The 20,214-nt window shown below is 40.7% G+C and overlaps 1 protein-coding gene across 2 annotated transcripts; it reads right to left on the bottom strand.

Annotated features, from left to right (window-relative positions):
- Positions 1-48: 48 nt before the first annotated feature.
- cltca (clathrin, heavy chain a (Hc)) lies at positions 49-18,887 on the bottom strand. 2 transcript variants are annotated; one of them, XM_072446670.1, is made up of 31 exons: positions 18,595-18,887; positions 14,382-14,589; positions 12,189-12,457; positions 11,955-12,116; positions 11,767-11,880; positions 11,466-11,639; positions 10,358-10,555; positions 10,075-10,275; positions 9,711-9,863; positions 9,519-9,641; positions 9,266-9,403; positions 8,997-9,161; positions 8,736-8,916; positions 8,423-8,586; positions 7,496-7,621; positions 7,262-7,404; positions 4,924-5,158; positions 4,722-4,844; positions 4,481-4,626; positions 4,227-4,410; positions 3,962-4,154; positions 3,719-3,876; positions 3,350-3,622; positions 2,952-3,269; positions 2,728-2,859; positions 2,537-2,647; positions 2,297-2,467; positions 1,995-2,216; positions 1,831-1,851; positions 1,180-1,255; positions 49-1,095 (listed from the first exon to the last, which is right to left on the bottom strand). In XM_072446670.1, exons 1-31 carry the CDS (start codon positions 18,634-18,636, stop codon positions 962-964), a joined length of 5,058 nt encoding a protein of 1,685 aa, XP_072302771.1. In that variant the 5' UTR covers positions 18,637-18,887; the 3' UTR covers positions 49-961. The 2 variants fall into 2 exon arrangements, with proteins under 2 accessions (XP_072302771.1, XP_072302772.1); XM_072446671.1 differs by lacking the exon at positions 1,831-1,851 and having other exon boundaries at positions 18,595-18,886.
- Between the last annotated feature and the right edge of the window lie 1,327 nt (positions 18,888-20,214).

Raw genomic sequence — 20,214 nt, 5'->3', positions numbered from 1 at the left:
GGCCACTGCATTGCACTAAAGTTGTAATTTAGTCAACAGGACACAAACTGACAAACAAGAAGCCTTTATTTTCAAGTGGAAAACAAAACTGCAGTTTCAATATAATCCTGATTATACATAATCATTTATGTGCAGTTTTATTCTAGAGTAATTCAGATAAATTTAAATTGAATCAAGGATTTCAGTATACACAGAAGCCATTCTGATAAACTTCAAATAACCACATGAGCTGTGACGTTGATTCTGAAATTAGTTGGTTAACTAAAATTAAAAGCAACAGTCAGAAATCTTGCTTGCAACCCAGACAACAGGATTACATCATATCCAGCAGAAACTTACGCACAGAAGTCAAAGCGGTTCATTGTCCCTGCCCAAGTGGAACGCTTCCAAATACAAGCATTTTTAAAGTACAATCAAATATGAATGCAGATGTAAATGGGACATCTTGCACAGGCATTGTTGGAAAATATACTTTCTATTAAAATTGGGTGTTAAATGCAGTAGAGCAAAAGATGATAAAAGTTAGTGTTTCAGGATTGTGGTACTTGAAGCGGCAGTTTTATATTCAAATACAAATTATCTGAATATACAATAATAAATGAATTTTACAGGTGGACAGAAAAAGCTGCTCACACATCAAGAGGTTCTACATTTCTTCTTACTACAGAGTGCAAATCAGATGTTTCACAACAGACCTTTTAGACCGAAGAGGACACGCTCTTCCAAAAGCCCCCCTTCCCCAATGTTCACAAACCATTTTCCATTCAAAAATGAGTGAAGAAAAATAATCTAGACAATATGGAATGTGAGAAATTAATCTTTGTGATTTAACAGAAAAGGTCCTTCATAACAAGGGAGAAAGTACAAAATAAAATAATGTTGGTGTTATAATTTGTATCCTGGAAAGGCAGATGGGTCTGGTGAAGGACTGTAGGTGATGGATGGTAGCTCCAGTTGGGCTTTACATGCCATAACCAAAGCCTGGCTGAGCAGGGGGCGGAGCATAGCCTGCAGGTGCCTGGTAACCGTACCCATACGCTTGTGGAGGGGCCACAGGAACAGTGGGGCCCGCCGTCAACATCAGTTGTGGCGTGCCTTCAAAGAAAAGCAAATTGTTTACTCACAACTTTATCAGCTTTGTACTTATGAAATTAAACTTGTCAGAAAGTTAAAACTTACCATAAACAATGGGTTGCGTCTCTGTTGCTTGCTCTTCCTCTTTTCTGAGGGACTCTGATGTTTCTAGTTTATCTACCTGTAAATGCATTAAAAAAAAACATTCAGTATTATATAATATCAATAACCACAAAACCCGTCTGTCATGTTGTATGAAGTACAAGTACCAACAACATCTAAGAAAATGCATGTCTTTCTTGATCAGCTCCAAGGGATTTTACCCAGCAATAAAGATTATCATAGAGCAAACTCCCATGCCAATATGCATTAAGTTTCTACACTTTTATGCTCCAAAGCTGAAACAGTACAGAATGTCATGCCAATTAATTTACAAAAATAGAGCAAACAGGCAAACTTCATAAACTAATTTTGTAACATCAAACGAAACTTTGTGCAATTTTTGAGATCACTTTCAGGTGTTTTATTTTAATATATTCTTTAAACATGCGTTTACAACCAGTTTATGTGCTCTACATTGGCATTATATCCCAACATTAGATTAACACTCAAAATTGTTTTCTACTCGTACTATTCCCTAATAATCAAACTACAATATATTTGGATTGTTCTTAAGTTTTGAAAGTTCGATATTATGCAAAATCGATTAGCATGCAAATACAAGGCCGTTTTTTAACTAGATTTTCTTGCTTTCACCTGATTTGTAATTGCATCAACCTGAAATGGAAAAATAATTAAATATTCATTTACTATAAAAAATACTATACAATTTACAGTGCATCAATTGTTTCAGGAGAATATTATCTTTGTTTGGGCAGTTTGAACTTTAGATTCACGAACACACACAATGCCCTGCTCACCTTGCTGAGGTATTCTCTCATGACCTGGATGAAATATGGCATAGAAAATTCCATGATGTTGTGCTTCCACGCAGTCTCCAGCACCACATCTGGCCGTAAGAGGTCATAGCACGTGAAGAGGCAGGCAGCAAAACACTCATTTTTGTTCTCCACTAGGAACCAGGCCAGCAGCTCCTCTGCGAGCTCTATGTCTTTTGATTCAGAAGCATACTGCATGGCATCCTACAACAAAACGCCAGAAACAACATGCATCAACATACATGATCTGGTATAATAAACAAACTAAGATAGGAAATAAATACCTTGTAGAGCTTATCCTTCTTGCAAAGCTCCACACTCTGCTTCCAGCGGTTATTGCCCTTGAAGAGGTAGGCAGCAATTCTTCTGAACTCAATCAGCTCATGCTTTTCTAAGCGCTGGGCCAGTGAGATGTTGTCAAAGTTGTCATAGGCATCTATTGACGTTCTAAGTGCCTGAAGAAACAACAACAATTATATCCCTGAACAAAGGAGAAACAAATGATTTGCATTGTAAATTCTCACTTGATAATCCTCCTCTATAATGAAGAGATTGTTAAGTGCTTCATTGACCGATTTGTTGTTGTGGTTCTGCACTGAACGCAGGTATGGTTTAACCAGAGGCAGCTGTTTAACCTGCAGATACAAAACATGTGTAATGAGTATAAATGAGCACTGCTGGTATAATGTGACATTAAACAGGGCGACACCAATACCTTTGAGAAAAAGTTGACAGCACGGGAGTGATCCAGTCTTGGTGAAAGCACAATGAGCAAATCATTCAGTAACAATGGTTTGAACTCCAAATAAAACTGGGTGGCTTTGTAGTACAGTTCCACATTTGCAACCTACAGAGTGAAATAGATACTTTTTAGTAGAAGTAAAAAAAAAAACAGCAGTATCTTTGCATGTGAAATATAAAAGGGGTTCCAATACCAACCTTGGTAATGATGTCTTTAAACTGGCCCTCCTTCCAGGCATCTGTCGGGTGGTTCATCATGGTGATGATGGCATTATCAAACTCTTCATATTTGTCATAGAGGAATACAAGCTCCGCCCACAGGTGTGCTTGTTCCGCTGCCCTCAGGACCTTGGGGATGTTGACTCTGGACCAGAACAGCTCCAGATGCTCTCTCATCTTCTGAGGTTTAAACTTTGAGTAAAGAATAGCCAGCTCTGTAAACATGCCCATGTGTGCACGTTCTAAGCCCAGGGCCGCCTCCAGCATGGTGATCAGCTCCTCAAAATAACCCCGATCCTGGGAGAAGAGATAATTGTGTGCATAGGTAAATACGTGGACTAAACTCCAACCTTCTACATGCGTTTGCCGAATCTTACTTGGTAATAGTTTATGAGCTCTTCCAGCTCGTCAGCGTGCACTACAATATGGAGGCCACACATCTGGGCCAGTCTGAACTCCTGTCCGTCCACACAAGCAAAGCACACTTCTTTCCAAGTGCGTGTGCTGTTGGCCTTACGAGCTCCGTCCACAGCTGCTTGATACTCTCCCAGGTGCACCAGAGTTGAGGCCAAACGCCCGAAGTTGGAGACATTGTTGTACAACAACTTGGCTGCCTCATACATTTTTTCGTCATAGCATCTGTCACCAACCTATAAAAAAAAAAAAAAAAAAAAAAAAAAAAAAAAAAAAAAGGATTAGTGTAACGATTAACAACATCTAGATACACAAATAATCAAAGAACCGACCTGCTGGATGTGTGCATTGTTTGGTCCATTAATAAACTCTTCCAGTTCTGCCAGGCGATTCGTTTTGGCCAAAGCAAAGATCAACTCTGTCTCCACATATGATTCACGGGCCTTCTTACGCGCCATCTGAAGAAATTTGACCAAGTCCTCCCAGTTTCCTGTGAAGGATAATCATGTCCATTGTGATATTTAGTCTCCACAACCATTTTAATAAACAAAGACAAGTTGAACCAAACATCTTACCACTCTTATCAGCAGCCTCCACCACCTCCATATATGCAGAAGGATCATCAGCTTTGATGTAGGAGTCAATCGCCTCTTTCACCAAACCCTTCTGTAGTTGAGCCTTTGCCAACTGGCTCCAGACAGCCGGTTCATTACAGCGTTCGGCAAATTCATATGCTCTGTCCAAATTGCCAACATGTTCAATAAGCACCTTGGGGAAAACAAAGCAACCAATTAATCATCTTTAAGACTTCAAGATAGAGAAAGGGGAGAAAACTCTTACCTGTACAGCTGAAGTATTGACATCAAATTTCTTAAAGATGGAAAAGGCTTCCTCAAAGAGTTCGTTGCTAATTGCAATGTTTGCGATATCAGGAGCATCGTAGTTGTCCAGTCGGTTGATGTACTCCATTACTCGTGTGCGGTCTGCTTTGATTGCAGTAAGGATCAGCAGGTTTTGAAGATTCCTGTTCAGGGGAAGTTTTAATCAAGCATGTGGGAAATAAACAAACATCTCAAATTCTGATTAATAAACACCTGTGTTCACTGAAGACAGAGTTGTCCAAAACGATTTTCTCCAAGAGCTCAATAAGCTCATTAGGCAGGTCTGCTGTCATGAAGGCCTTGACTGTGACCGAGACCTCCTCTGGGTCCTGGGTTTCTGACAATGCAGTTTGGACAACCTAAAAGTACAGATGCGACCAAATTTAGTAAAATCTCAGCTGCCGAATGAATAAATAGCTTTCCATATAAAAAAATAATCTGCGTTAAAACTTACCTGATCAATAAGGGGTCGTCTGAAGGGGTTGCTCTCCAGGAGAACACTAGCCCAAAGATCTGGGTCTTTACGACGAACCAGGTAACGAGACAAACTTTTGAAAAGAGAATTCTCATTGCAAACCTGATGCAAAATGAAAAGAGATAGACATTTCATTTCAAGAAACAAAATTAGAACATTACACCGATCATGACGTTCTCACATTGATCAACTCCTGATCGCACTGGCCTCGTTCATATGCCACGCATGCAAGATGGGGGTCTCTCTTCTCACAGTACTTTCCGACCACACGGCTGTCATAGTACGGGTTTTCCCTCAAGAAACGCTCAGGATTGTTGTTGCTGTCGATGTAAATCTTGGCCAAAGCATTGTGGGTAGCTGGCTCCTCACAGCCTTCATGGATACGAGACTCCAGCCAAGGCAACAGCAGCTTCAGTCTGAGTAACATCCAGAGATGAGAGACATGATTATAAAAGTCTTGTGCGACTACCAATTTGCTACAACATAGTACACCCTGGTATACATAAGTGTTCTGCTCATTTAGAGCAACGAGAGAAGCGAGAGGAACAGGAGGAGTCCACATTGCTGCTGTGGCTCGCCCTGCTCTTTGGCCCAGCGCTCAGACAGAAATGCCTCATATTTAGAGCACATGTTATGAGCCACCATTTATGTGCAGCAGCAGCCACCTCCTGAGCAAGTGTGAAAAGGGTTCTTGCAAGTAACGCTAAACATCCAACCACTGTGTTGGGTGATAAATTTTGCCCGTCGTTGTGCGGAGAAAGGTCAAGTCACTTAAACTGACTGCATCCAAAAAGTCCAGTGATGTTCTCAGTCAGTGCAAAAGCAGAACTCTGCTCCACACAGCACATATCAGGGAAATATACCTTAAATCCATCCATCCATTTTCTACCGCTTGTTCTCTTTCGAGGTCACAGGTGACTGGAGGCTATACCAGTGACTTCGGGCCCTGGACAGTGGCCAACTCGTCGCAGGGCCGACATAGACATTACAGACAGCCATTCACTCTCACATTCACTAGGGCCAATTTAGAGTCACCAATTTTGCCTCTCACATACATGTCTTTCGAGGGTTCATGGGAGTTTGCCCAACCAGTCCACATGTGCTTTGTGGATCTGGAGAAGGCTTTCGACCGTGTCCCTCTGGGTGTCCTTTGGGGGGTGCTTCGGGAATACGGGGTCCGGGGCCCTTTGCTCAGGGCTGTCCGGTCCCTGTATGACCGGAGCAGGAGCTGTGTTCGCATTGCCGGCAGTAAGTCAGACCTGTTCCCAGTGCATGTTGGACTCCGCCAGGGCTGCCCTTTGTCACCGGTTCTGTTCATAATTTTTATGGACAGAATTTCTAGGCGCAGTCAGGGGTCGGAGGGTGTCCGGTTTGGGGACCACAGGATTCCATCTCTGCTGTTTGCAGACGATGTCGTCCTGATGGCTCCATCAAACCCGGACCTGCAACATGCACTGGGACGGTTTGCAGCCGAGTGTGAAGCGGCTGGGATGAGAATCAGCACCTCCAAATCCGAGGCCATGGTTCTCGACCGGAAAAAGGTGGCTTGCCCTCTTCCGGTGGGTGGGGAGTCCTTGCCCCAAGTGGAGGAGTTCAAGTATCTCAGGGTCTTGTTCACGAGTGAGGGAAGGATGGAGCGTGAGATCGACAGGCGGATCGGTGCAGCGGCTGCAGTGATGCAGTCGCTGCATCGGACCGTTGTGGTAAAGAGGGAGCAGAGCCGAAAGGCAAAGCTCTTTATTTACCGGTCGGTCTACGTTCCTACCCTCACCTATGGTCATGAGCTTTGGGTAGTGACCGAAAGAACAAGATCGCAGATACGAAATGAGTTTCCTCCGCCGTGTGGCTGGACGCTCCCTTAGAGATAAGGTGAGAAGCTCGGCCACACGGGGGGAGCTCGGAGTAGAGCCGCTGCTCCTCCACGTCGAGAGCCAGCTGAGGTGGCTCGGGCATTTGTTCCGGATGCCTCCCTCGGGAGGTGTTTCAGGCATGTCCCACCGGGAAGAGGCCCCGGGGAAGACCCAGGACACGCTGGAGAGACTGTCTCTCGGCTGGCTTGGGAATGCCTCGGGATCCCCCCGGAGGAGTTAGAGGAGAAGGAAGTATGGGAGTCCTTGCTCAGACTGCTGCCCCCACGACTCGGCCCCGGATAAAGCGGGATGGATGGATGGATGGACATACACGTCTTTGGACGGTGGGAGAAAGCCGGAGAACCCGGAGAGATCATGTGATGTTGGTCTGGTCCGGGAATCGAACTCATGATCTCCTTCTTGGGAGGCAAGAGCGCTAACCGCCTTTGCCACCGTGCAAACCATTATTATTCGATATTATAAAATGATTCGATATGATTAAATGAATTGGTATATCGTGAAATTATAATTGTTTCACGATATACCAATGTTAATAAATGTTTCACGATATATCAATGTTAATGTTAATAAAACTGGCATAAAAGAAACCTTGTTAAGTTCAGGTAGGCAGTTCCAAGTTTATTTCTGATAAAAACAACAATAAATTACCTGTTTCGCTTTTCAACTTCAGCCACAAGTTCATCAGTGGAGAACTGTCCTCTGACTACAAGGATCAGACTCTTGATGACATCTTCAGAGCAGTCCACATCTAAAAGTCCTCCAATCACGACCGGCAGACGGCTAGGATTGACCTACACAAGTATAAACATGCGAAAAGTATTTTAAACAGGGAACAGATATTTCCCTCTTCGATTGTAGATCCTCTTCATACAAACATCTTACTTTTTGCACATAGATCTCGATGTACTTCTGAAGGTTGTTACGATAAAGATAAAGAACCAGGTCATGGACAAAGTCAAAACGATCACAGACGATGATCAATGGAAGCTGGTCAGTCAGTTTGGCCTCCTGTACATCAGGGAAAAACACAAGGGACATAGAACATTAAACAGACAGTTAACTCATTTAATCCAGTCTATAAAAGCTAAAAAAAAAAAAAGACTGAACTAAGGCTGCAACTAACCATTAGTTAATATTGTTTTTTTTTTCAAGTTTTAATCTAGTAACACTGTGATAAAAAGATTATGAAAATTCAATTCTGGTTATTTTAATTGTCGACCAACCATGATTTGTATTAATTGTTGCAGCGTACTACTCCCGCTCCCTGGAGCTTATAAACTTTGCATTCCCTCTGATCTGGCAACATGCTACATGGAATAGAGTTATGTACTACGCAAAACATCTGACTTTTTAAAATAATAAGTCCCACACATGACGACTATTAATAACAGTTACTTATAATAATAAATACCACAACCAGCCATGTCCACCACATCAGGTTCTACAGCACTGGGGGCACGTGTGTATGGCTTTATGGCAGCATACGCCACCATACAAATGTAAGCCCAAATTCACAAACTAAGGTTTAGGATGGGGGTTCATAAGGGATATCTGTCACTAATGAGTAAGATACATTTACCTTAGACATGTCCTGCCATTACAAAGACAAAGGAAAAAAAGTTAAAGGAACGTGGTAAAGATGCTGTTATTGTAATTCTTGCAAGTCAACTTGCAGCCATTATGTTATGGCAAGTTTGCAGTACATGCAGCATCAGCTTACCACACTTACTCAAAAAAAATCAAACACATTATACTGCAACTACAGTTGCCCCGTTCTAAACATAAATCCCATACTAGTTGCAACATCACCTTCAAGAAGTTCTTGACACGCTCTGGGTCATAGCAGTTGCTCTCTCTGCAGATCCTCTCCACCTCTTTGATCTGGCCCGTCTTACAAGCAGCCTGGATGTATTTGAAGTGAACTTCCGAATCCTGACTGAAGTTCACAATAGAGCCCAGGAAGTAAAACAAACCTGTACAGAAAATTCCACAAATTTAGCATCAATCATCAAAGATATATGTAATATCATCATCATATGTACTAAATCAGATTGTGTAAAAGTGAGAATACATGCATGCTGAAAAAAGAAGCCTAGAGCATTTTAAATGAAGTGAACTTCACCTTCAAAGCTCTTAAAAGATTCAAACAGCTCGGTCAGGGACTGTGTGGTGAGCTGCTCATGGTACTTGGATGCCACCTGGACACAGATCTGCAGATTCTGACGGATGTTGGCTGACAGCATCGCCCTCAGACACTCTAGAGAGTCCTCCACTGACAGAGAGCCGAAGAAGTTCACCAGCCACTACAATTGAAGGGGGACAAAACAATAATTTATTGTATCAATACCTGTGACGCTTTTAAACAATGATATAATATGGGTACCTCTGGGTTGAGGAGGTGTGTGTGCACCACAGCACGCTTGATATCATAAAGGTCAGTGTAGTGCTCCAATGCTCGCTGCAGCAAGCCAGCTTTTTCGCAAAGCTGGGCAATGTGGGCACGATCGTAGTTGGTAAACATTTGATTGCCCAAGATTGCATCAGCAACCTGCAGCAATAAAGGGTTATGAGAGCCAGTGCAGAAACGGTTGTATTGCATAAATAATGTATACAGTATATACATGAATATATATGCAACTTCTGTTCAGATACCTGTGGGGCGTGCATGAGGTTCATTTCCAGGAGGCGAGTCTGCAGTGGTCCTTCTGAAGGGCGGTTGTTCTTAAGAGCATCGAGGAGGAAGGAAGTGCACTGCTGGATCAGGTTGTACTCCATGAACACATCCACAATCTGAAACAACAACAGCGTTATCTCTAGAGACATGCAGACCACTCAAACCAGTCACAGAGGCATCTGTCTGACCAGGATCACCTCTTTTTGGTATGGAAATGTTAAAATGTCAAACCTGTGTGATGTCAGATAAAGGCTCTTCATCCTGTACAAGCATCTGGGCAAACTGCAATCCTTGCTCAGGGTTTATTCTCATCACATTCCTCAGCAGAAAGATCCAGTCAGGTGTATATCCCACCTTAAAGTATCATTATTATTAATACAAGTCAGATACTTGTATAGTATTTCACTAAAACAATAAACAGACCTTCTTTGCATAAAGTACAATCTTGGGAAATTGGCCGGTCTCTGCAAAGCACTGAATGACCTTGTTTGGGACATTTGCTCTTAGATAGACACTAAGAGCCAAGGTGGGGTCCACTGCCTTCACCAGGTCACCCAGCTCTTCTGAACACTCAAGCTGAAATGCATACATTTAGATTAATCATGAAAGCATAGAAGTAGATCTCAAACCCAACAGTCCCCCTCCCCCAAAGAATCTGACTTAAAAAGCACATTTATAAAACACATGATCTCACACAATCTTGGATAATGGAGAAACTGTAAACAAAAGTGCTGTTCAGGAAAAGCTCCTTCCTGTTTGTAGCTCCTAACGTGGAGATTGTGAATACCTTGTCTTCCTTCAGCCACTTCTCTAGGAGCTGCTTTCGCCCCTGCTGCAGCACAGGCCTGCAGAGCTCCAGAGACTCAAACTTGTTGAGCTGGCCCTGGTCCAGAAGAATCCCAAAGTATTGCAAAAGTGGAGATGTCTGGCCTTGCTGAGTTGGAACACTCTGGAACCGACGAATGGTGTCTGGAGTACGCAGGATACCCTAGATGCCACAAAAAACAATTGGTACTGCTGAACAGCTACATTTACTTAAAATACAGTGATATATCTAGAGGTGTGGGTACCTTTGGGGCATTTGCAGCCACTTTAGCAGCCTCTGAATAGTTTGCAGCAGTAAAAAGGTTGTTGAACTTGCGCGCGAAGAGCTCTTCAGCACCTGCTAAATTGTTGCGAACAGCCAAACGAAGAGCCAAGTCTGGGTTTTGTAGCACGTTAGTGATGTAGGGAATGATATTCTCCTCTTCTACACAGACTGAAAGCACCTGTTTATGAGAAATAGGAATCATCATTGTAACATAAAAATACTAAAACATTGGGCTCCATTAAACTTAAACATTAAAGCAAGTTGAAGGTCAATGGATGCAAATAAGTCACTGTAGCACATGGCCTTTGAGTTAAGTCAGATCAAAGACAGGGATTATAAAAGGGGACAATAGGCCAAGAGTGGATGTGAATGTATTTGTATGCCATTTCCGTGGAGGACTTTGTATACTAGAGGTAAGATTCATCTTGATGGATTCATATATCATAATTCAAATAACACATGGTGAACTGAAAAAGACAAATGAGCAGAGAAAACAAAAACCTATGCCATTTTGATGTACAGAAGGTAGTGATTACACTAAGAGGATTAAGTGCACCAGTCAGTGACTGTGACTCCTACTCCAAATCATGTGCCTATTTGTAGTGGGATTTTGTTCAATCATCACAGACTTTGTGTCTGTCCAGGTCACCAATTTAAGCATCATGTCAATATAACGGATAATACCTCGGCATGTGCTGTGTGAATGTTGAGGCTGTAGAAGCAAAAACAAATACAAGACACTGCCCAAGCTTACAGGACCGTCTCTGCCACAGATCAGTTTCCACCCCTTTACTTAATTATTCATATGGTGCATGGCCTGACTGGAACATTATTTATCAGCTGGTTGAATCCAGTTTCGACTCTGGTTCAACAAAGACCTCCCCACGTGAAACACAACCCACGGGATTATCTCTGTTGACAAGCTCAGTGCTGACAGAAACTACCGTTGTTGCCATTATTAACGCTATCCTTGTTTTGGGTTCGGCTAATTTAAGTTTATAAAACCATGTCAGTTATGTTTTCTTGTGGCTCTTGCACAAAGCTAGAGTCATACATTGAACCAAATACAAGCCATATCACAGTCCTACCTGTCCCTTTCTGTTGACTCCAATAATGCCCGAGGTTGGCTCATGTGGAGCTGTAACAAAGATGGTCTCTCCACTGATGCGATTCATGTAGATGCAGGTGCCAGTCTCCAGATCATACAGGTGGATGTAGCCATATTTGGTAATGAGGAAAACCACATTGTGTTTTGAGCTTATCTGCAAGACAATGAGGTTTGGTCAGTGACTTCAGTTGGACATCCACATACAGGACACATTTTATGAAAACAAAAACAAAAAAACAACTTTTGTCTGTTTGTCAACAGTATTACTAATAAATACATACTTGCATTGCCACTGGGAAGTCATTCTGGGCTTCTGGGGGGAAGAACACATCTACTGCCTTCTTTGGAAATGGCTGGTTTCCAGTTGGGGGGGCCCCAACCTCAATGATGTGCAACTGCAGAAAACAAACTCTTTAGACAAATCTCGTGATGTTTTGGGGTTATTTATAAAGTTTTGCTTTGGTTATACCTTTCCTCCAGCCTGGCCTCTGACAGCAAAGCAAAACAGTGTAGATTCCTCTGCATTGCCCTCCATCTTGAACTGCGCAAAACTGGCAGCGTGGCCCTCAATAGGTTGGGAAACCTTTCTGTCTACAGAATAAAGCTGCATGGCTCCAACCACACGGTTTTGCTGAGGGGTGGAAAAAGCCTTAAAAATAGTACCTATATAAAAACAGAGCAAATACTTTATATACTGCATTACCTGTGCCGAGATACCGATCAACAAAAGCCATTTCTGTTTGGCGTCTGTGCGGTAGTTGATAATCTGGCAGCCTGCGAGGCTGGAATGGCGGTCAAACACTTTGACCGGCTGTGAGTCTCCCTCCATGCTCCAGTGGTACACAGCAGTGTCAGTCACGAGTGCAACTGTGTTCAGAGAGATCCACTTCCAAAAGGTGACATCGTCTGTCATTGTGTGTGCTTTCATCTTGCTCTTCATCTCAATGTTGAAGATCTGAAGAGTTTTGGCCGCTACAAGAGTACAAACAAACAAAAAATCATAATTTCCTTTTGACAGACATTTCTAGCAACAATTAAAACACATGAAAACATTATGTTCAAGTAGAAGAAAATGTGATTTTTAAAAATTAGCAGTCATGGTATAAAGTTCATCAAGCAATGGCACCATGACTGTCAGGCAGAAGGTGCCAAACATGCGGTGTTGGAGGCGAGGAGATGTAAAAACACTGAAAGGACAGTCCATTTCCCTCTGTGGTTATAACCAAGTAATTAACTAAATGCTGAACAGTTTTTCTCCATTACTTAATATGTACCGAATAGTGTCATGCAGTAAAATTTTAAACTATTACATAGTTTAACACTAAGGAATAGGCTCGATAATGATGATTTCAATACCTTCGTGATAATAAATATGCGCTTTTTTAGACATTTCCAACACAAAATAATAGTACTTTGTTACTGTATGGTCTTATACCAGTTCAGATCAAGATCAAGATCATTCTAAAACTGTTAAGAATATATAAAATGTTGTCCTGTTTATGTGAAAGTGACTTATCATATAGTTCAAACTAATTATAGGGCCAAAAGTAAATGTACTACATCAGTCATGCAGCCTTTAAGTCTCTAAACCCACCTCAACATCAAATAATCTGTCAGAGAGAGAAAGTGCAAAAGAGTCTAGAAGCAAGAAACAAGCACTTTACAAAATAACCTACAATCTGAGATTTATTCAAAAGCACAAAGTCTGGACTGAAGTCACTACAAGTACCAGCAACAGAACCCACATTGATCAGTTAACCCTGATATGTTGACTAGTTCACACAATTACATGCCTGAATAGATTTAATCATGGCGTTCTACTCACCTGGACAATGTTTTATTAGTTGGGATTAACCAAGCAAGCTTATGCCTCATTACAGAAAGAATTGTTTGTTCATTGATCAATACACTTTTGATGAATGCAAAATGATTAAAAGCTGATGCAAATACATAATTTTTCAACAGAAAAGCGATGAATGACTAACAGCAGTGTCAGGAGACACATGTTTAAATTGGAGGCATACCAGCTTAAGCATTAAAAACCTGTATATAAAACTGATTGAAGTCAGCACCAAGATTCTGGTGGTGGGTTCAAATCAAGCTTTCCACTCAACAACTCAAGCTTGATTTAAAAGTAAAATAATTAATTTGAATCGCAAACAGGTCTGTATGCCAAAATGTCTTTGTTAAATGTAATGACAGAAGTAACATGAGAGGAATATTTGTCAATAACTGCACAATAACGATACTAAAATGGAAAATTACATGACATAAAATTTCCATATTTTAGCAATTATTAAATCACTTGAACGCACAATAAAACAATGAAATGCCAGCAAGCTATAGGTTGTGGAAGATAAACACTGTTATTGAAAAATCTGTCATTATAGTCATAATTTGAATTATTAAATGTCTGAAATACTTTGATAATTGCTTCCGACTTTATCATTCATGCAATTAAGCAAGTAGTTTAATTTGAAGAAAAAGTTATCTTTCCAGTTTTTCTTTAACAAAATTTTACTTCCACAATAACTGTAGTTAAATTTGAACTCACCGTCTGCAAACACATAAGAAAGCGGTAAAGAACAAAAACACAGAAAGACAAAAACAAAAAACAACAGAAAGTCAAAGCAATCATGAACGCTCCACAAAACAGTTACATTTCTCTATAAAAAATGCCTATGGAACGTGCAGGTCAAAAAACTAGCAGAATCCTAGTTAAATGTGAATGACTAACAGATGGTACAAACTACTGCTTGATTAAAATGTTGCAGATTTTAGCTTTATAAAAGTTACGTGAAATACAATCATAAATGTGCTAATGTATTTTAACAAAGGCCCTTACATTTTGAATGAATTATTTTGACAGAAAAGCAAAGTCAAAGTCAATACATACCTTTGAGTGCAATGACCTTGCTGGCAGGATTCATGATGGCGCTGTCGGCGGAGATAGGCCTGCGGATGGGGGTATTGGGGTCGCCCAAGTCAATGATCACCACCTGGGCCTGCTCGCCCACCTTTTCACGCACACAGATGAACTTGTCCGATTCCATGGTGAGGGTGCTAAAGCCAATGTTAGCCGGATTGATGCCCAGGTTTTGGAGCTTTAAAAAAATAAAAAAATGGACAGTCAAACTTACATTCTGTACATTTTTAAATGAAAAAAATAAGTTATTTTGTTAAATTGTCTTAGGTGAAAGGATAATTCATTCATGTTTATAAACCACCAACAACCAGTGAAACAACAGTTAGTGTGGGACTTTGACCTCAGCTCATGCACAGCATGACCAGGTGATGTGGTCATATGAGTGACAGTGCAGTGCAGCCAGAACAGTCAGTTGGGACAGGGAGGAGCACAAACGCCTAGTTCTACGAGAACAGACCATTGCAGTTGAATAACAGACTGACAAATGAGGAAAAATGTCAGCTTTTATACATAACGTTTTGATTGCGCGAGTGGACCAAAAACTATACGAGATGAAACACTATCCAAATCCTTAAATATTCCATTTACATTGGAATTTTATTTATAATAATAATAATAATAATAATAATAATAATAATAATCATAATAATCATAATAATCATAATTATTATTATTACAAAGATGAAGCTTTCTCAATAATTATATTGATCATTTGTACTTTTAGGTCAAGTACAACCATTTTAAAACACAGTGGCCAGCAAAAAGAACATTACAGAACCCTGACGTAGCACTCTCACTAAAGAGGACACAGTTGCACCAGAATTTAGGCCACTACTCAGACACTAGCACTCTAGTAATCCAACTCAAAATGAAGAACTTGAATGTGCTTCCTTCTGTTGCAGCACCAGAAACAGGGTATGAAGTAATCTGAGGGAAATGAAACTACTACATCTTGACAGGCTATTCTCTGAATGTTGCAACTTCCTTGGTTAAGCAATCTTCTAGAAATGAAAACATTTCCCACAAACATCCATTTAAAGTGAGTTGTTAAATTATTTGTCAGAAAGGGAGGGTCTTGCTCTGCATTTACTCCATTTAAGATTAATTGAATCCTAATCAGCAAACACACACCACAATTCCTAGAACTTCAACAAAATGAAGTTTTATCACTTAATGGCCACACCCTCCGGCTGCCTTGGCCCACCCACATTCTTTCACTTTGGCTGACATAGTTTGTCCGCATTGGCACTGGGTTAAATCTCTACCACAGAACAAGTGTAACAAGCACAAGAGGAAGTGTATTGGGTAAACGCTTTCGCCAAGTGACATCACAGTTTGGACGAGGAAGCGTTTTACCAGAGAAAATGATACAACGTAGTAAATGTTCAATTAATCAAATTATAATAGAGATAATCCTCAAGAATAAGCGTGGGCCTCTTAAGTCGACCGGTCCAGTAAAAGCATGTGGTTTGGAGCAGAGTTCAGACTACGGAGGAAGACATTGTACTATTTTTTATGTTAAATGGCACTGATCAAAAAGTCTGTTAAGGTGTCTGTTAAGATGAATCAATATTCTCTTTATCGTTTTCATATTGCCCACCCCAAGTAGTAGCGCACCCAAATAAAAACACTACCCCAAATTGCACACCTCGCCAGATGTTGCAGACTGGGCAAAACACTGGGAAAATGACATCAGTGAAAAGGAATTTGGATAGAAGCAGGTCAAACCAGTGGAGCTACAAACAATGTGGAAAATCACTTATTTATTCTGGCCCGTGCTGGTCTGGTGCCTTTGAATTGAGTGCAGCACCAAATGAGCCTGAGGTACTAGCTTGCGTTTTAAACACTAAACTACGGCTGATCTGGATCTCAATTTCATCTGTTAGTTTAACTTCATGCTCTTCCTTCGTAGAAAAGCATCTGCCTCAGCAGAAAATCTGCTCAGTGTGTCCTGCAAACGAAGAGTTCAAGGCAGCGCAGGGAAGGATGTGCTGTGTAATGTGCTGAGGCTTGCAGCGCTTGATGGCAGTGCTCCACAACAGGAAACCAGGGACCCATTGTATACTGGGACTGAAATAACAGGCTGGTCCAAGCACTGCCTCCTCCACAACCATGTGACCGTAGCGGGTGACATGTGACCAGGAGGGACACCGTCTGATAAAGAGTTTTGATGAAAGGTACAGGGTTTCTGAGGAAGTTCAGCGGTGCTGTTCCCTCTGTCCTTTAAATGCTCCAAATCTTTAGTTTAGGACACAGAATGTCCAGAGTTCAGCATTTCTGTTTCCTCAGCAGCCAGTCACGAGCCATCAGCTGGACCCGTCCCTTCCTGGTTCAAAGTGCGGCATGGATATCTTGAAAGATGACACCTAACCCAGTATGAAACAATAAACACACGCATCTGCTTCAGCGCAAGTAGTAAGATCTTATAGTATATGCCATGTGTTCCAACTATAAGTCATCAAATATGCAAGGACATTTGGATTAGAGACACAGTGCAAACATTATGTAAGCACATACTGGCCTATTAAGCTCAAATAGCTGATAACATTTTCATCAGACATACATCATAACAAGTTCTGCCACAAACTGATATTACAAAAGGAAATGTTGTCCTCAAAACAATGCAAGGCCTTTGAAAACCCCACTTAATTCCATGTTTGAGTCTGAGAAAACTGCCATCATATAAACATGGCTAATCGAGATTACTTTCAATGTCCTCCCATTCTCTTATTTTCTCAAGCATAAAACAGGCATTTGACATGCGATACCAGTCCATACTACACTTCTTTAAATGGATGATGTATAAAAAGCATGCTCAGCACAACGATCAGTAGTTGACAGCTCAAGGAGTAAATTGGCCAAAGTAAAACGAATTTATGAGAGTTTGTTCAGCTAGAAACTAAAAACTGCAAATCTCAACAAAAATACAATTGTCAAAATCAAGACATGGCAAAAACATGGCCACAAACCTAGGACAAAATAATAGTAGGCCACAATAAGGTCAATGTACATTAAGCGTTAATGAAACATGCAGATCATGCATTATTCATAGCGGTTAGACCTTGTACTGTGCAAAATACACAAATCAGAGGGGGAAAAGGGATACTTCTTATCCATAAAAAAAATACAGAAGAGAAAGTATATTAATTGTAAAATCTGGAGCCACTATTGTCATTCTCACAGAGGTGAGAAAAGTTGAATGGCAAATTTTAAATATGCACCATCAAAAAGAGACTTCTGTGGAGGACATAGTGCATCAAGTAGAACAGTTTCTTGACTTGAGAGGCATGGTAGATCGGATAACTTGGAATAAGCTGGACTGAGAGACCAAATTCTTATAATTTATTCATTGCAGCTTGAAAGTAAGTACTCTATGGTCACCGTGAGGACGTGGGATACTATGTACTTTCCTAGTTGTGTCACTTACACAGGAAGATTGAGGAAATATTGACATTAATAGAATGCTTATCTTTTGTGTATTATTAAGTGATGCAATTAACAATTTAAATTACTGTGATTAGAAATTAATGTATTATATTTTTTTTCAACAAAATTGGTTCTACAACTAACTTCCTGTCGTTTGCCACAGAAACTAAGATGGTTTAAGGACAAGCCCACAAACCACATGACGGTTTTACAACTGACCAACGTGATTTCTTGCGCATGGACACAATGAACTATGAAAGCATGTCAAATCTGCTATATACAATTCTACTCCCAAGGCCCATCGCAGAGTAGAGACAGGTGACAAACATTAGTGGTCTAGGAAGGAACTGTTCCTTTAATATATTGATGTTGCCCGCAATGGCAAAAAAAATATATGACTACATAACTTAATCTAATCTGCTCCACTGTAGGTGATTTTTGTGATGTATCTTAAATGCATATTCGAGCATTGATCTGAATGCCGAGAGCATTTAAACTACAATGAAGATAAGAAAGGCATTATGAATAAGAAAAGTGGTAAATCACAAAAGTTAGCAGTCAGGCTAGATGCTAACTATGATAAACGTCATCCACCCAAGTCAGTTAGCATAGCCAGTAAAAGCTAACATAGCTTGTTAGCGGCGTTCACTACTATTAAAATAGACTTTACCCAAATACCCTTCGCAAGGACATCCAAAACTCCTGAGAGGAAAGACAAACTTGCCTAAATCAGCTAAGTGTTCATTCATGCACAAACCTGCAGGTGCTCCTGAAAGCGAATAGGTAAGATCTGAGCCATGGCGGTGCCTCTCACTCTCCCCCGGTCTCTTCAAATGCTAACACACTACTTCAGTCTCTCAGATCCCAGCCGACCAGTCAAGGAGTCGCTAATCTACAGTCTGAACTCTTTAGTCCTAAATCTTACTAAAAATGTGGTGTCAATCTGGTGTTACTTTCTATTTGTCCCTAGACTGTCTCCTTTCGGGCTACCCTGGGCTGGACTGGCTCCTCTGCGCCTCCTGGACCTGCAATGGCGGTGGAGGCTGGACAGCGGAGAAAACATCCCGGAAATAGAAGTGAATTCAGTCGGGCGGAGGAATACAGACTTTTAAAACTAGATTATATCCTTAAGAATACAAAATGTGTTTGTATAATAAGTTGAATTTTATCATTTTATCTAGTTATTATGCAAAAAGTACAAAGAGCAACAGTTTAGTACACGTGCTATTGAGCAGAAGTGGAACTATTTCTCGGCTTTCGCCCTTTGATTTTTGCCACATCATTTGTCTTTGTAAAACTGCGTCATTCCTACGCGCAGTGCACTTGTTCCTTTCAGCCAATCAACAACAGCACTTGAATACAACGGAGAATTTTAGGAATGACCGTGATTAAAATATTGAACAATAATACACTGCCCATAGTATACCTCACCTTTTGTATTATTATTATTATTATTATTATTATTATTATTATTATTATTATTATTATTATTATTATTATTATTATTAGATCAGATAAGCCTTTATTTGTCCCACAATGGGGAAATTCCATAATATATTAATATGTCTGCGCTTTTAATGTATGTTTGCTAAATAATTGCTTTAGTGGACAAATTGAAAAAGGGAATCATGTAGATTAGCGAAGGTTAGAATGCACTTTTTTGCAACAAGGCTGAAAAAAATGAATTTGGGGAAGCAAGGAAACAAAAAAATAAATAATGCGCTGACAGTCCAAAGGGAAATGAATAATTTATTTTGCAACACCCTTTACGGACTAAAGCTTTGCTATAATTTACATGGAACTACGTGTTGCACTGACTTTCATATAGGCTCCATCAAATGAAAAATAATTCCAATCTAATTTTGTCCTGTGATACTGAGTTGCAATGTTTGCATCCACAATTTTCCTCTGGAAGATACAGATCTGTTTGCTCAATGTCAAACTGAATGCTTAAATTGTACTAAAATTTGAGATGGAATCAATGGTTTAGCTGCAGCCTAATGGGGTTACCATTGATAAGCAGTCCTTCTCGTGCAAAGCCAGCTCAAGCCCCAGTTTGTTTGATGATCTTGTTTCTGAGGCAGTGAGTGTTGTGGGGGCCATCCTGAATGACCTATTCACGCTGCAGTTGCCATGGAATCAAAGGCCTATAAAACAGACACTTTGCTCTCAGAGAGGCTGTGTGTCATGATAAAAGGGAGGCCTTCGGGCTTTTTACAAATAGGAAAATACAGCCTTGGTTTTACAGAATTCATTTTTAAATGTGGTTGAAATATATAATGAGGGGAAGTTAACTTTAAGACAACTGTTATTGCAGATCTTCAGGACATGGATGCAGATGGAGCTCTGTCTTCTGATGTGTCAAGGACAAAATCTG

Source organism: Eucyclogobius newberryi, unplaced genomic scaffold (assembly GCF_026437365.1).
Source record: "Eucyclogobius newberryi isolate DKJ021-1_F unplaced genomic scaffold, fEucNew1.0.hap1 SCAF_15, whole genome shotgun sequence".
Lineage (NCBI taxonomy): Eukaryota > Metazoa > Chordata > Actinopteri > Gobiiformes > Gobiidae > Eucyclogobius > Eucyclogobius newberryi.
This window is presented reverse-complemented; position numbering and strand designations above follow the sequence as displayed.